This window comes from Pseudochaenichthys georgianus, chromosome 22, assembly GCF_902827115.2.
Source record: "Pseudochaenichthys georgianus chromosome 22, fPseGeo1.2, whole genome shotgun sequence".
Classification (NCBI taxonomy): domain Eukaryota; kingdom Metazoa; phylum Chordata; class Actinopteri; order Perciformes; family Channichthyidae; genus Pseudochaenichthys; species Pseudochaenichthys georgianus.
The window spans coordinates 20,154,127-20,171,625 of record NC_047524.1 but is presented as its reverse complement, the minus strand read 5'-3'; the positions used below and the strand labels follow the sequence as shown (position 1 = coordinate 20,171,625).

General features: G+C 44.4%; 1 protein-coding gene across 1 annotated transcript in view; it reads left to right on the top strand.

Moving 5' to 3' along the window:
• tiam2a (TIAM Rac1 associated GEF 2a) overlaps positions 1 to 17,499 on the top strand; it is a 123,971-nt gene that overhangs the window by 32,077 nt on the left and 74,395 nt on the right. Inside the window, exons 16-20 of the mRNA XM_071207151.1 lie at positions 672 to 802; positions 1,048 to 1,189; positions 1,275 to 1,322; positions 1,456 to 1,635; positions 1,791 to 3,831. Of these exons, the coding sequence (XP_071063252.1) occupies positions 672 to 802; positions 1,048 to 1,189; positions 1,275 to 1,322; positions 1,456 to 1,635; positions 1,791 to 3,817 (2,528 nt within the window). The 3' untranslated portion in view covers positions 3,818 to 3,831. The remainder of the gene's footprint in view (positions 1 to 671; positions 803 to 1,047; positions 1,190 to 1,274; positions 1,323 to 1,455; positions 1,636 to 1,790; positions 3,832 to 17,499) is intronic.

Sequence of the window (17,499 nt, the reverse complement as noted above, 5' to 3'; positions counted from 1 at the left end):
CTAAAACAGCAATGTACAGACGAATCAGATGATTAAACATGATCTTAAAATATATTTTATATTTTTTTGTAATCATTATTTTTAATACTTTCTGCTGACGTGCCCCACCTGCCCCTAATGACGAGTCATAATGTTTCCCCTGGCGGCTGCCTATGACATCTTTCCACATGCATTGTCTGGAGAAGTAACACGCAACACATGATTACCTTCACACATTTGAGTTAAAGTCCCTTATTTGGGGATTTGGAAGACAGTTGTTCATGTTTAGTCATATTTTTGGACCGTTTTAGACCATGGCAAACATGTATGAATTTTGTAAATAGGTGTAGTTGCCCCTTTAAAAGAAACTACACACAACTCGAAATTCATACATGTTTTTCATGGTTGACTTGCTAGCATGTTTGTACACACATGATGAAAGTATAATCCGGATTTCCAAAACACAGGCAGCTTTTAATCGCTTAAATGGATTTGTCTTCTACCCAATTCCCCCAGTTGTTTGCTTTGTTATGGTAATGCTTCAAATCTGTTGAGAAACCCCAGCGGGAACTCCACACCCTCTGTAGAAAAATGAAGAAGAGTTGAAAACATAAAGCTAAACTTCCAAATCCAAACAAACAATTGAAAGATGGTTGATAACTTTGTTTTCATTCTAATGTCTGTCGCTGCAGAGTGGGAAGCTGCCAAGAATGCCGAGCCCGTCAAGGAAGTAATAATTCAGCCAACCATCGTTGAGACTCCAGCGGTGTCTAACACACACACTGAGAGCTACAGCCAGCAGGCCACCATGATGCCTGTACAGGTACTAAACACACTCTATCTGTGGATGAATGTGATCAGTTTTGTAAATTTTCTCCAAAAATCTGTTTGTAAAAAGAGTTTATAGGTTTTATTGCAGATTGTATGTCCACACTTTCTATTTTATTGGATGATAATGGAGACGGTGCATCTTTATTTGCATGAAGTATTACTATGTTGATAGAGGCTTTTGCAGCTACTCATCACGTCATTGACTTATTCACATTCTCTTGTAACCCTCTCTTTCAGCTCCCAGTGGCCCAGCCTGTTCCCAGTGCTGTGGGTTTGGTGCCTCCTAACTTCCCTGTCAGTATGGGTATCCCCCCCCCAGGCTACGGGCCTCCACCACCCTTCATCAGGGCCGGCTTCAATGCCTCGCAGCCTCCGCCAGGTAAATAATGCAAATGCTTATATAAAGAATACATATCAGACCTACAGGAATTCAAAGCTAACAATAAACATGTTCTGATTTGCAGGTTTTATGCAGGCAGCACAGACTGCAGCCATGAATGCTGCAGCTAATGGTGAGTATTTACGACATAATACCCTAATATGATATTTCATATTGTGTGTTAACAATTGAAATGTCATTTCAAGGCTTAGCATTTAAATGTATTAGTTTGGATTACATGTTTTTGTTCCTGTTCTCGTCTATAGCTCTGGTGCAGCCTTCAGTGCTAAACAGCCAAGATGCTGTCAAGGATTCTCCGTTCAGTGCCATGATTCCTCCGGCCGGCTTCATGGCCTCTATGTTCCACCAAGTCCAGCAAGCAACCAATGAAAAACCAATGCAGTCTGCTGACGGTATGGATGCTGCAGCAGAGCTTACGCTGCAAGGTGAGCAGATGCTAATGTGTTCCAGCATGAGAGAGATTCAAATAGTTTTTGTCTGGTGGACACTTTGAGTGTTTTTATAAGCAGCCCTAAAAGGTATTTGTGTTTATCCAAAGAGAATCGTAACAATAATGTCTGTCATTGTGATTTGTCCCCAGGCATGCAGAACGCAGTGCGCAGTGGGATGGGTCTCCTTGGCATGCACCCCACAGCCTCCCTCGGCCACCAGCTGCACCAGTCTGCTCTGACCGGCCAGAGGATGCCTGGCATGCTGCCTCTGGATGTTCGACCCAACATCCTCCAGCCCGGGGTGGCACCCCGCTTCCCACTCCTCATGCAGCAGGGGCCCATCCAGCAGGTTGCTGGCCTGCTCGAGAGTTCCCTCCAGGCTCAAGCCCGTGCCAGGGTCCCCTTCTCTCAGCTGGACCCCTTCAACAGGGTCCCAAACCTCGCCAATGAAAGTGTGTCCAAGCCAGAAGACGAGTCTTCCTCTGGAGCTGATGAGGGCAAAGACCAGGACTACCGATTCCCTCCAATGGAGAAGCCGAGCACAGGCCTGCTGAGGACCCCTCCACCAGACCATAGGGAGGCCCTTGGAGGTGGCAGGCCTCCCTTGCTCCAGACCCCAGGGGCTCAGCCAGGCAGAAGCAGCCTGGTGGGACGACTGCAGGCTCTCGCAGGCTTCACCCCTGATAACCGCTGGAACCAGACCAGAGGGGACTTTGATGAACGAGATAGCATGCGAGCAGGCCTCCAGGCCCCAAGCCCTGCAAAAGGCTTCCAGGAGGAGCGGCCCCCATCTGGACAGAACTTCCCCAATCGATTTGAAAGCCGTCCTGGGACAGCAGTGGGAGCAGCAGGGGGAGCCGCAGGTGTTTCAGGCAATGCTGTAGCTGTTGGGGGGCCGCAGGCCTGGAACCGCAGTAGCAGTAGTAGCAATAATAGTAGTAGTAGTGGTGCTGCTGCTGCTACTGCTGCTGTTACTACAGCACCTTTTGACAGCGAACAACATCAAGACCTAGATGAGCGAAGACGCCCGTGGGACAGGCAGAGAGACAGAGATGAAAGAGAAAGAGAGAGAGATTTTGACTTCAGGAGGGAGATGAACGGCAACCGCCACAGCCGAGAGAGAGAGCGGGACCGAGAGAGGGACAGGGACAGGGAGCGAGGCAGAGACCGAGACCGCAACAGAGAGCCTGAGCGCGACAGAGAGCGCGACAAGGAGAGAGAGCGTGAGAGGGATCGTGGGGGATGGACGCCTCTCCTCCCTCTGCCCACACCTCTGCTTCCAACTCCAACGCTCAATCCCAATCTGACCCTGAACCAAGGCAAACTGCTGGCACCGCTTAAATTGAACCCCCAGATTCAGTCACGGTTCCAGTCCCCGCTCCTGCCTCAAGCTCATGCCAAACCCTCTCTGTTGGGTCTGCCCCCATCAGAGGTTCAGATTAAGTTTCCACCTCCTTCCGAGAGCCCAGCAGCTGCGCCAGAGTCAGAAAGCCCGGCTCTGTCTGAGACACCGAAGGCCCACTCCCCACCCCCAGCCCAATCACCTGACTGCTCACCTGACAACAAAGATCAGAGCCCATTAGCTGAGTCTCACAGCCAGGCCAAGTCTTCACCACAACATAAGACTCCTCCACAAACAGAATCGTCATCCCTATCCCCGGCCCAGTCCCCTGAAAAGACCCCTGCTCAGTCCCCGGCTCAGGCTGCCAGCCTGTCCCCGGCCCAATCCCCAGCACTGTCCCCAGACCAGTCACCCTTCAAAACCACTGCTTCCCCAGAGACCCCAAGCCAAGCTTCGCCGCTGATTGAGGCCTCTTCCCAGGACTCACCTGTGGCCTTCACACAAGCCGTCAGCCCTCCTGAAGAGACTCCCTCTCTGGAAGAGCAGGAAAGCCCACAGAAAGACGAGGAGGAGGAGGAGTCACAAGAGAGAGCCTCCTCCCCCCAACCCCAGTGGGTCAACGGAGCTGGGATGGACAATAGTACAGGGGCCGAATCTACACCCGAAGCCTTTCCCGAGCCCACCGAAGAACCCTCTCCCGACTCTGCGCTCCCTGAGAGCGATCCGGAGCGGCTCGCCTCTCCTGAGGACGTAGACAATGAACAGAGTGAGCCCATGGAGGAAGCTGCGAGTCAGCCAGTGGTAGACACTGTCACAGACACTGAGGGGACATAATCATCACTCAGTAGGTAAAAGATCATTTTGTAAAGTTGTCTCTTCTTCTCTGTACTCATGTCAGCAAACCACCACACGGGACATGGCGAATACTGACTCATGTCAGTTGCTGTCTTATAACCAATAACAAATGATTTTATCTCTCACAAATACCAGTGTACTTAAATAGATGGCTCATTAGCTGATTTACCGATAGACCATTTTTCTTTGTGTTTTTATTTCCTTTTTTAAGTTGTAATGCAACCCCACACGTTTTAATGAATCTAAGCTTGGCGAGTTTTATTGAATTGCCTACCAAACTGTTTCAATTGTATATGGGGGAAATGCGCTTTGACCTTCCTATGGAAGAATGTTAAACATCCTGGCTGAACGGAACGAATACACACAATACTTGAAAAAGGCAGTTGCTGGCCCATTTCCTATCTCCTCTTCTTTTTAAAATGCTGCTGCAAAGTTTTCAGTGAATGCTTTTGTGGTGTCCTACAATGCTTTCTGTTTCCACGCAGAAAGAAATAGGTTGCATACAGTGAGACAAGTACAGATGCTTATAATTGGCAAAAATGAACATTATTTAAGATGAAAACATGAAAATGTTGTAACCCCAAAATAAATGTCTGTAATTTGTATCCAATTATACATTGAACACATACAGGAAATAACATGCCGGGGGGAGAAAAGGAACAGAGGCATGTTCTCATGTTGGGTGCATATTGTTTTAGTTTGAAATAAACATACTTTGTCTGTTTTTAAAAGAAAAGAACATGCTTTAGGACTGTTTTCTGACCCAGGACCAGTGGAAACTCAGACTGCTTTACAGACTCTAACACACTCAGCCAATTTGACGATCTCGTAACTCAAGTTGCTGCTATACCATCCATCCAGAGCACTTTGTTGGATGCAACCGTGGGACTTGTAGTTTTTTTTAGTTTCTGATGAATTCTGTTTCCTAAGCTTTTGCTGGGTGACTGTTGAGGATGGGATTGTGCCTTTTTTTGAATGGATTTGTCGATCATGATGCTACCCAACACTACTGTGCGATGTACCCCAGACTCAGTTTCAGACCGCTCTATGAACACAATGCTACCTGCACAGAATTGACTGGCCTACCGTTTGAATGGTAGCTGGGGCGCTTTGTACAGCACTCACCTAGAGAACACGTCTCAAATATACTCCATCGTTCTGTGCATGCAGGCCTGTAGCCATGTTTTAACCTCCTTGTCTCTCTTTTGTCATTTCATACTTGTAGTGCTTTTCTGTTGAGACATACTACTAGAAATCCATAGTCTGCTCTCAAACCAAATGTCTACTACCGGAGTTGTGATGTTGAATAAAAGTTGAAGGTGCATCGGATTTTTACCCCTATTATTGTCGTGAATCCTGACCGATCAGATGACTTCTCCCACACACAATCAAATATGAGTAGTTTTAACCAAAGGAAATGTATATAGATCATGTGACATGCATATCTACTATGATACTTTTTGTATAGAATATAAAACACCCAAATTGTAGGCACTGACTTCACTAGATGTCTTTTTAGGTCACTTACTCTAAGGCAAGCGTAATTGGAGAAAGAAACTTGAACTCCCTTGAGATCTGAGATGCTGAACAAAGGCCATTTCCACACTGTCAAAACACTGCAGTGTATTGTTTCCCACACCTAGCAATAAAGGTGTAGATGACAACCACGTGCCCTCATACTAAAGTATAGTTTATATTCACAATAATAAAGAACTTGTGAATTATTAAAATAGGAAGAACAAGGTGCAGAAAAGAAAGGAAGCCTGAAAGACTTCTCAGACACCTTCCCAATTTAATCAACAATGACATTATCTTATTAAAAAGATGGCAAAGAACACAGCACAAGGAATATCTATAAACAAAAGCAAGTATAAAGACACGATAAGAATAGCTAAGGGCAAACTAGGGACAGTTCCTATATAAGAAAAAAAACACATAGCTGCCACAACAGAACAAAAGGGTAAGGAGGGGATAAACAAATGAGGTTGATGTGGAGGAAGTAGGAGATGCCTTACCCCCCCCCCCCCCCCCCCCCACAGCCTGCACTGCCAGAGCCCTGGCTGCTACAGCTGGAGAATGTGCTGACACAGCACATGCTAGCACCGGGCCCCTCTTCATAGTCCTTTATGGCCTTGCTAGTGTCAGAATACTCAAGCTAGAGGATTAATTTAAACGCTGTGGCCGCTTCAGCACTTTTATTCTTATGGGGGGAAACTAGGAGAAAGGCAGCTCATTGTGCTGCATAATCGTACGCCAATTACACCCGAGTTTAGCCTGCTAATCCAGACGTGAATGCACAGAAATAAATGTGTCATAGTTTGGCTCTGGATTTAGCATCTAGAGACCTGTAGAGGATAAAGTCGAGCTCTCGCAGACTGTTGTGTTTCTCCTAGTGTAACTCGATCTATACATTTCCACCTGGCTCCCGAAGGCCCGGGCAGACAGCCAGGTCGAGCCCCCTGCTGACCCCCCTGCAGAAAGATGTGACAGGCTGAGCATCAACCACTATCTGCCCAGACACAGATATACATTCACACAGCCGTTGGCTAGCCCTCCCTTGGCCAGCAATAACAAATAAATCCTCTCTGTGGAGGCGCAGCATCCTTCAGTTACTTATCTGTGGTGAAATAAAGAGCATGTGTGCTAAAGTGGATCAGGATCTGTTAACGTTATTAAAGCCAGTATAACCAACGGGGACAGCCGTGACTCACTCAAGCCATTTGCACATCACTCCCATGTTATACTCCATATAATCCCAGAGCCACCCCCATGGGAACGATGCACAGTGGGAATGACCTTAGATCAGCATTACGGCTAATGAGCGCCCCCCAACTATAATGGACTGGAATAATAATACATTGCTAATGCATGACCATGTGGTAGTGCTTATGTGTGCTTGCTCATACACAGAGGTTCCCGGCTGTGAGGAAGTCAATTAGACAGAGTTAAGATTTATCTTGTAAATAAGTTTAAATATGACCTGGGGAAGTCATAACAGTCTGATAATGCCTGAAAATGTTCAACGTCAAGGCCTGATTTACTCCAAGTGGTGCGTTTCAATTAGTTTTAAAAGAAATGAAAGACTAGTGGTGCATTTCCACCACTTATATTGTCCTCCTGTTGCTGATAAAAGGCACAGTCTGTGCATGTGCCGCCTCAGTTCCACAGCTGACCATTTGGGGGCAGTGTGGTACTGCAGGTCCCCCCCTCATTACGGCAGACAGAGGACTGTTGCTCTGAGCAGACTGGGTTTCTTGAAGTGCGACAGCTCAAAATCTGCAGTGCTCACCTCTCTTACCTTCTGTGCTTCACTCTCAGAGAGTCAAATAAAAGCCCACCAGTGCCATGGAGGGGTATATCTACACATGAAATTCCCTCCTTTGAAAACAGGCTCAGTGTTAAGATAAGGGTATAGAAAATGGCTGAATCTTCACGGTGCCACTGTGCTGAAATTGATACCTCCTTCCATACCTTTTTTCAAATCGATACAGGCGCGCTTTGATAAATACAAAGAGGTGCTTTTAGTGTGAGACTTGGCCAGTTTCTCCTGCTTCTCAGTTGCTGCATTCTTTAATTGATTAAAGCTATTGATTAGGGCTCCAAAAGCCTCTGGACCAAAATCAGCCTCCATCTATCAGCCATGGCCAGATATCATATTTGAGCCTGTGCCAAGCGGAGGGCGTTAGCGTGGTTGCTGACACGAATAAATGGGCATGAGAGATTCAGAGGTAGAGCATAAAAAACAGAGACATCTCTCTTCCGTCCACTTAGTTATGCAGAAGAGGAATCCCCTATCTCTGCTCGCTCTCCACAGCCACAGTAATTACTCACCACTGTGGGAGAGTACGGTTCCTCTGCATTCAGAAAGCCAGTCTGCCCGGCTCCCCGTTATCAGAGCCAGCAGGCTTTAACGGACTGGGTCGAGGCGTCTAAAGTTCCCCACACCTCGGGGCAAATTGGCTGAGAGAGGCAGCAAGTTCATGGGGATCAGGGGCTTGCTTAGGGGTCCTGCAGCAGGGGTGTACCCACCAACATCTTCACGTTCTCACTCTCTTTTTAAGTCCCATTAGGAATTTTAATCAATGCTGCCAAAGGGGGATTTTGTTTTGCTTTTTTTTAATTAGAGAAGGAAATAAATCACACCGCAGAAAGATGAGAGGCCGATGCTGTTGCGATTATGGCCTTCCTCAAACAGACAGAAAACACTGTGAATAAATACACAACAGGTGACGGGTACAATCATGTTTTAATGAGTCATTTGAACGATTTTGGTTGGGACATCCAACAACTGTTGGATGGATGAAATGACATTGGTATATTCATGGTCCTCAGAGGATGGATTCTTAAGACTTAGGTGATCACTAATTATTCGTCTAGCACAAATGGACCTCATGGTGGGGCTATAAGATGAGTCAACGGCTCCCAAAAGTCACAAGGATTCATCCTCTGGGGACCATGAACACCTGCACAACATTCCATAGTAAAATATCTAATGATGGTATTTCAAAGTGTTTGACACCAATCGACTGAAAGACTGCCCATACCTAGAGCAGTGATTCTCCCATTGGCTGAAAATAAACGTGTATTTCTACCCAGCTCATTGTTACATGTTTTTCCCACGACACACAACATCCGATTAGTCACTCATCCCATTGACATAACCATCCTCTCGTAGATAAAGTAAGTACAACTGCAGCACAAGTCCCGTCAACACTTCAGTCCTTTTGATTTCGGTTGCCAAAGACCTTTATTTGAACCACCATATGGCCAGTTAGTACTTCACGATGAATTATAAACATGGACGTGTTAGCTTAGCATGTGTGTTGATGTTTCTTTCTTTAGGCTCCCCAGTGATAGACAGAAGGTTCATCCAATACAAACTCATTTCCAGCTTGTTGATTGTTCTCCTCTTCAGAGAGAGTGCCGCTCCACTTTAGTTTTGTAATGTAGCAATATGTCTCGTATTTCACCTCAACGTTCATGAGTACTTTTCATTTCAACTTCTCTCTGGGGATTTGTTAGCAAGTATTTTCTTCTTTCCCCCCCCCCCCTCCCCCCTCAAACCGGAAGCAGAATGAGAGAAGGACTGTGTTTGCCAAATCAGTGTGTGTTTGCATACTGAGAAGGTGTGTGTGTGTTATCAGGGGTCTACAAGCTTGTCACTGAATACCTTTTTTCCGACACACATAACTAAATGTGCGTGTTTTATTGGCAGCGGTGCCACATTTGTAACTATAATTAAACCCATTTGCGGGAATTTGGTTTACACAGGCAGAGACGGTACACTCCCGTTTTACAATCGATGTCTGTTGTCACTGTTAACGCTGTTAGTCCCTAATCTTCTGTTAGTGGCACCGGTGTCAGTAAACATACATCATCTGTTTACATGCGACTATCTGCTCTGTTGGCGCTCCTGCTTCTCCTCTCAAACAGTCTGCCGCTCATCCTGGGTGCACTGTGGGGTCATAAGAGGTTAAAGGTCAAACAGACACAGGGAGGAGTCTGGGGGGAAAATGCAGGAGAGGGTAGTCAAGGAGATGAAAATGAGCTACAAACACCTTTTTTATGATTTTCAGAGGCATGGTTCACGGCAGGCGGAGTGGTGTGTGTAATGTGGGTGACAGGGGAGCTTATTAAATCTGCCGACACAAAGACAAGGATATGTGTGTGTTGGGGGGGGGTAGCTGAGATGCTGAGCAAGCTGGATGAGCGTTTGATAGCTCAGCACTTTGTGTCTGAAACATGAAATGTATCAGTAAAGACAGGCAGGTCTCCAGCTGTCAGTCTTGCATCAGTCTCATGCGAGTGGGCGCATCATTTAACAATCTTCCCTCTGCATTTACATCACTTTTTATCATTATGTATTTGCATTCCTCTGCAGCTAGAGAGGGATTGAACCTCACACATTCACGTAACAGACATGTTATACCCCCTCTTTGTTCTCATGTGTCGTCTACCTCTGCGTATCCGTCATCATTTGGAAAAGAAGACCTTATAAAAGCTGCCTATTAAAAGGCTGACTCAGGTTCTTCCTGCAGATGTGACACCTGGTTCATCCACCAACACAACAAGCCTCATTGTTTCCGTGAAGTGTGTGTGTCTACCCGCCCACACACATGACTCTTATTTGTTCTCCCCGCTCTTGTTTTTTGTTAGCATGGTGCTAGCTGGTAATTAGCCCTGAGGGCCCCCCGCCGTACTCTGCCTGTTTGTTTACGCTGGCAAGAGAGTACCTCCTGGGAGTCGGAGGCGTCACTCAGAAGTGTGCACGAGAGACGGAGCAGACGGTGTCAGATGAAACAAGATAGGAAATTCCTGACTCACCAGAATCACACAGTAGGGAGTGCATGATGTAGGGAAAGACGAAAGATGTGTAAGGATCAAACCCGGTGGTGTCTGCGCCTGATGTTTTTCAGACGTGTTAATCACTTATGGAATCCTAGCAGGCGTCTGAAGTAGAGTTGGACTGACCTGGGGGCTTTTGAAGGCAGATACTGAAGTTATTTTAAATTAAGCCGCCAGACTTTTAGGCCAATATTACACAACATCTCCTCCTTTAAGCCGACTTGTGTCTGATCAATCCGTGGATTGAAAAGCTACTCTAAAAATCACCAAAAGTGAGTTGAAACTGAACTAAAATCAAACATTTGATATGTTTAATATAACATTTTAATAAAAAGCAACCAGCACTGTGATGCTAGGGGGGGGCTTCAGGGCTGTGCAGAATAAGTCCAGCATGTCTTCTGCAGTGTATAGGCCATGGCTCATTAGCTGCAGTTTTACTACATATCATTACATGACTTACTTTCTAACTCCTCTTCACTTCCATGGAGTAAACAAGCATATTGCCTACAGGACAAGCGCTATTCTGACATTAAAATGATGTACTCCTGACTGGCATACTAACTTATAGGGTGAGCAATGGAAAATTAAACTCAGACAAATAAATCCATTCTCTAGTTTATAAACCCATCTTTAGGTCAAAACAAGCCAATATGTGTCTCAGACAGAAGTGAAGTAGACTGTAGCACTGTTGTGTCTCTTGGCTGTCACACATCTCAAGTCACTACGGGTGTATTGATTACTACCCAAGGAACATTGGTAACAGTGACATCACGCTGCAATGCTGTAACCTTGGGAATTTAAACAACAACTTGTTGCAAAGTGCTTTTTCTATTGACACGCTGGTATTGATCCTTAAAGGCATTGATTGATTGGTTTCTCTACCTGTTAGTTCCCACTCTGAAAGGCGCTGCATCATATTACAAGAAGGACATTGCGATAGTTGTTGGAACAAAAATAATGAATGCCAAATAATCAGTGTTTCAGATCATATTAGATTTAAGGCAAGATAATACTTCCTCATCCTATTTGTTATACTGTGTTGTGTTGCAACCCAGTCTCACGGTATTTCGTCAGTATAACACGAAATGCTGTGAGACTGTGTTGCATTGTGGTACATCTTAATCCTAACACTGTCACACTTTGTTCTTGTTTCAAGATTCTCTTTCTTATAAAACTTCTGACATAAGGGGAACGTATTCAGTGACTCAGGCCCATCTTCACACTTTGTTCTTTTTTCTTTATTAGAGGAAATGGGCTAAATCTGACAAAGAACACCCGTCATCGTACATGTTCTGAATTTGAAATGTGTACTTGGACAGCATTACCTTTAGACACAAAGAAATACCCGTATATTAAGAGTCTTCGAACAGTTTGTATTTCAAATGTAAAATTCCCCTTTCTTTATTTTAAGACAGCAGAATTGAGCCAGTGTCCTGCTCAGGAGTAGTTAACCCGCGTTCAAACCCTCCCTCCTGCTGTCCTCCAATCTGTCCAGTGTGTGTGTGACAGTGTGTGTGTGTGTGTGTGCCACTTTGTCAATATCACCCACAAGGATTCCCCTGCCACCCCGCTGATGGGGATTAAACATTCATGATCATGTTTATTAATGACCAGCAGGCATCAGGGATCTCCAGGCTGTCACACACACATAGCAAATACACACACACACACACACACACACACACACACACACACACACACACACACACACACACACACACACACACACACACACACACACACACACACACACACACACACACACACACACACACACACACACACACACACACACACACTTTTCACTCATACACCTACACACAGCCACTTATATTATCCCACCCACACAGACACACTTTCTGTTTAATTTGGCAGTTAGCTCTGGAGTGTGTGTGTCTGTGTGTGTGTGATATGGATCTCCTGGCCTGTTCAAAAGAGAGGGAACAGATTTCCTGTCTCTCCGGACCGCCGTTTCTGAACCCTCCCAAGGGTGGAAGGATGGACTGGAGGGGAGGACCTCGCTGAGAAACATCTGTGACGGCCGGCCCCAGCAGAGACTGCAGTGTGACAGGGCCTACCGACAGCAGCTGTCACACCAGTGTGTTGGATAGAGTGTGTGTGTGTGTCTGTAATCAGGGTTGAGAAGTCCGTGACCTCGAGGAGATGTAGGGGAAATACTCTCAGCCTCTTCCTTCCTGTCCCCCTTTGTCATTATTTTTCCTTTAAAGGTCGCCGATTATACTGTTTTTCATCAATATATTATAGGTCTCAGATATATAAAAACATGTCTCTGAAGTGTTTGGCTCGATATACCAAACAGATCATGCATTGCAGCATTACCCATAATCCCCTCTGTTTCAGCCCTGTTTCAAAAGTGCTGTTACTTGAGATGAAAATAAGGAGCCACTCCCCACACCCCTCTGAGAGATATTTTGTTAAAAAGAACACAATGGTGGGGGGGGGGTTACCTTGGTTGGTGATTGGCTAATGGTTACACAAGCCAAACAAATTGTTATGACATCATAAAGTGGCCTAAATCTGTTCAGCTCATTTTCAGACAGGTTTTTATATAAATGGATCAGAACAAAAAGTGAGCGAATCTTTGTTCCTGAAACTCTCAGAGTCTCTTTACACAGAGGGGACACATGTTGATGTAGAAGAGACATGAAGAAGAGGGGACACATGTTGATGTAGAAGAGACATGAACAAGTGGATTTTGCATAATAGGTGACCTTTAAATTCTCATTGAGACATAGTTGTAAATGATCAGGTGGGTAAACAAATAAATGATCATCATAACATTTATATAATACAATTTATTTCATCCCTTTGTCCTTTTTGGATGTAATATAATAAAAACCATACATGCTTGGCCCCGCAGCCTCTGCAAATGAAATGAGTGATGAGCAGAGCTGACGCTGCGATTCCCACCACCTCATCCCATAATGCATCTGTTCTGTCTCCCTACCGTCTCTCCATGGTGGGACTTTTCCACCTCTCCCCCCTATTCTTCCCCTCATTATTCTTTCCCCCTGCTTCCTCTCCTTATCCTTTTTTATCCCTTTGCCTCTCCAGTCTCCATCTTTTTTTTGTTTTACTCTCCAGTGAAGCGCTTCGTGGTCTGGTTAGATTCCCTGGCAACTGAGCCTCCCAATAGGATGCCAGTTTCATAAAACCAAATAAGAATGCATTTAAAAAATAAGGTTATTTGAGGTTGAGTTTCCTTCATGTCTGAAGAGGCTATAGAGAGCACTGAATTACACTTCAAACTGCAGGAAATTCACCTTAAGTGAATTCACCCTTTTAGAGGAAAATGGTAATTGGTGCTGTTACCTGCTATAATAAGAATATTGACTCGTATAAAACTATCTTCTGTCCGTTTGTGAACTTCTCCGAGCACTTACTTACATTTTCTTTGTTGCGTAAAGGTCATTCATTAAAAGCAGAGAGGTTTTAGCAGCTGAAAATTAATTTTATTGTGTAAAAACTATTATAGAAATATTATGTCAAACAGTTAGGGACTACTTTCTCTGTTTTTGTTTCATTCTAAATGTGTGACTCCATTTGGCAGCCTGAATACATCTGCATAATTGTGTTAAATGGTATTTTATTTAATCTGTAATAAAACACAAACAGTTTTTTGCTGCCAACATTTAAATCTTCTGACGTTGAATAATGATGCTTTTTTCTGCAAAGTGTATGCTAATGACAAAGCAAATGCCAGAAGTAATGACATATCAGGGGAAACATGGAGGAGCTTGAAATGGGCACTGATGCCAAACAACTGACATAACTAGAACACGGACTATAATGCAGTACAACTATCCTGCAACACATGTCAGAATAAAGTGATTTTCAACTGGAAGCTAATCTCAGGACAGGAGCCAGTCGTGACCTTTGCGGGGAAAGCAGAGGAGGGTCGGGGGGAAGTGCAGACGGTTTAAGTCGTTGCTAATAAGTAAGCAGACACTCTGCTCCTCTGCCATTTTCGTCCTCCCCCATCGTCTTCCTCCCCCCACAACCTGAGTGTCTCATGAGACACCAGGGAGAAAATGAGAAACATGAATCTGAATTTCTGGTCAGATGAAACCATTCTGAGCTGGGATGGGGAGTTAAGTGGGGGAGGCTGACTGAGGATGGGGGAGGTAGGAAAGAGGGGGAGAGTGGTGGAGGCCAAGCAACAGGAAAAGGATAACTCCACCTTATTTTAACGTGGGTCTTACTGCCTAGTTATGTTGCCATGTGAACGGGTAGGAGGTGCGAGAATAAAAACAGGAGATGGACAAAACAACAGAAAAAGGTCATAATCAACATTAGCTTCCATCATCCTGAAGAGTAACCAATGTAACCAATATCACATTTTAATGAATGGTTTGAGGTTTATACCACATAGGAAATGGGTTTGTATGTTTTTAAGGTTTAATAATAGTCTAATACATCTGAAGTGGCCAGCGTTTATTCCAAAGGGTACTAATCTTTTGATTTCAAACAGGGCAAAGATAAAGTCCCAAAATAACCATTATTGGCATCTAGATGACCAGACCAGTTTGTATCAGAGCTGTTACAAACTATTGCTACTCACTGGTTAGATTAATCCTGTTGTGCTTTTTCAATTGACTCAGTGTTATCTCAGCCAACATGTTCACATGGAGCACTGGAGTCCCATCACTGGTAAATCACCATTGGTTTAACTACAATAATCAGACCTAGAGCAAGTCAAACGCAATAAATCAATGGAAAAAAAAACATGTGACAGAATAGTTATTAGTTCACAACAAAAGCAGGTCAAGGCTGGAGACCTAAATAGAAAGAGAAAGCTGGATTAACTTGCTATCTGGCTCCAGGGCATAACTAATGACATGTTTGAGCCCATGTTACTTCCACTCTTTGTACAGTTTAAGCTTGTATTCACCATTGAACTGGCCTTTACTGTGTAGTAGGAGTATGTAAAAGAAAAATACAGAAGTAAAAAAAACAAGCAATTTTCCAACTGCTTGACATAAGCCTGTAGCTTTCAGGCCTCTTTATGTTCTGGGCCCTCCAGCAGTTGCCCATGTTGGGAACATCAGTACAAGCTTAAATGCTTTCTAGGACCTCCCAAATCACCAGACCCAAACAACATTAAACCTGTTTAGAATGGGGAGACTTTGAGCCCTTCCTTCTTACAGAAAGCTGCAATATCCTGTTACCCACAGTTCTGGATTTGTACCGCAGCCGCTTCTTTGAAGGGGGGGTGCTTCACTTTTTCTCATATACTATTTAGTTTTTGGTTATTTTGTCCGTGCAAACACACAATCCCAGTTGTCTCCTGAGTCATATTCTGTGCCCTTTCTATGAAGAGGTTACGTCTATACACACACTGTTGCCAAATTGAACACATACGCATGCCTGCACACAGAAACACACAGGAGAACTAATCCGATTTCACAGCCCAAATGAAAAGTCTCACATCCATTAGCTATTATTAGCTAAATAGGCTAATAGGTAAACACACACATACACCCTCCACTAACACGCACAAAGAGCTGCTGTAATAAACACAAACACCCGGGGAGACCTCCTGCTGCAAATTGGAAAACGTGTTGAGTGCTTTTTCTTTTTGTTCACAGCTCCTCAAGGTAAATGCACAGTCCAAGAAGTGTGCCTTTTGAAATAGACCTTAATAGCTTAATATTAATCTCATAAAAACTCATTTCAAACAAAATACAAGGACAATCATAGCTTTGGAAGCTTCAGACACTCTCGTGACAGAGTCGCTAATGCTAGCATAAACAAAGCTAGCATCCAGGAATGGCGTCCTGTACAACACAGTTAATAGTCATGAACCTTAACCTTACAAACTAATAAAGTTAGCAAATGATGTCCTTTGGAAGTAATGTGTGGTCCCAGTAAGACATGCTAACTATTTTAAAGCGTTACACAGTTTCATCCTACTTTTGTTTTCTCCAAAGGCTTCTCTGTTGCACTGTGTGGAAAACCAAAACGCTTGAAACACCTGCCATAATAACTGAAGGTTATCCCCAAGGAGACATAAAAAAACGCCTGACGGACTAAAACGCAGACAAAAGCGTGGAAATGTAAGCCCCTAATGGCACACAAACTAATGCATTGTAGCCAAGAACGCCTCCACGGGGCCTGTAAACAAACCAGTCCAGACAGTTTAGGGAGGAAGTGTCAGCTTTCAGCTCCAGGTCGTTCATTTTCCTACTTTGTTTAAAACCTGAGCAGCCAGACAGACAACCACCTCGCTTCTTGGGTTTGGTTGCTTTCTGTTTCTCTGCGTCCTAGATGATGATTTTGTGGGAAAGACTCAGGAGCAGCGGGAGTGTTTCTAATTAAGCAAGTGAAATGAGCAGATTTTAACAAGGTACTTTTAACAACCCTGTGCTATGCTCCCTTCACATGGGTGTGAAAGTGTTTCTCAGCGGGGAGCGAGGAGGTAATGGCTGTGGGAACCTTACCATTATAGCGTACCGGCTCAGGGACCACTGCAGTCCTAATGGAGCCCGTTCGTTTCTAACACCTTCGATATCATGCTAGGGAGCCACAAAGGCCAGCGTTATCCCAATCATAGCTACATTAAGAGGTGACAAAGTTATTGTGAGGTTGCGTGTTGCAATTAAAGAATGCAATTAACACATTTGTCAAACTATGCTTTCACCTTTCTGCTGCAAGTTGTTTGTGTCTGAATTATATGGCTTATTTTCGGTGTCCATTATTGAATTAGAATAAGCTGAATCTAGCTTCAGCACCGCCCAATACAAATCTCATTACACTTCAGAGTGAATGATTGCATTTGGATCATTAGAATCAGCTGCTGCCTTTCTGGCTTTGACCCAATGGAGCTTTTGATTGTCAACGTACGTTTGTTGCCCTGTAATAAGTTATTCTCACTTGACTCCGTTTTAGCTTATGTTAACTTAATTAAGTGTCCCTTTATTTGCTCTGGATTCCCCTCCGCTGGCCTCTGGCTGGGGTTGCACTCATTCGACCAGGAGTAAAGAGATTTGAAGCAGCTTAAATTGTCACGCCAGCCCACAGCTACAGACTGCTTCCTTATTCTCTTTCTGTGAGTCTATAAAAGACAAGACTTGTCCAGTCCTGATTTTCCTTTCTTAAAGTAATCCTTCTCACAGTCTCTCAATCATTTGTATCCGTTCCTATCTCATGTTGTACATCACATGCTCTGTCATTGTCAATTCTGGCCTACTTTTGGTAATAGAAGATGTAGAAAAACAGGCACATGTTTGTATTTTCTTTGGTTGCATATTCAGTTAGAGGTCTGTGCGTCGGTGAGCTGTCCATCATCCGTCCAT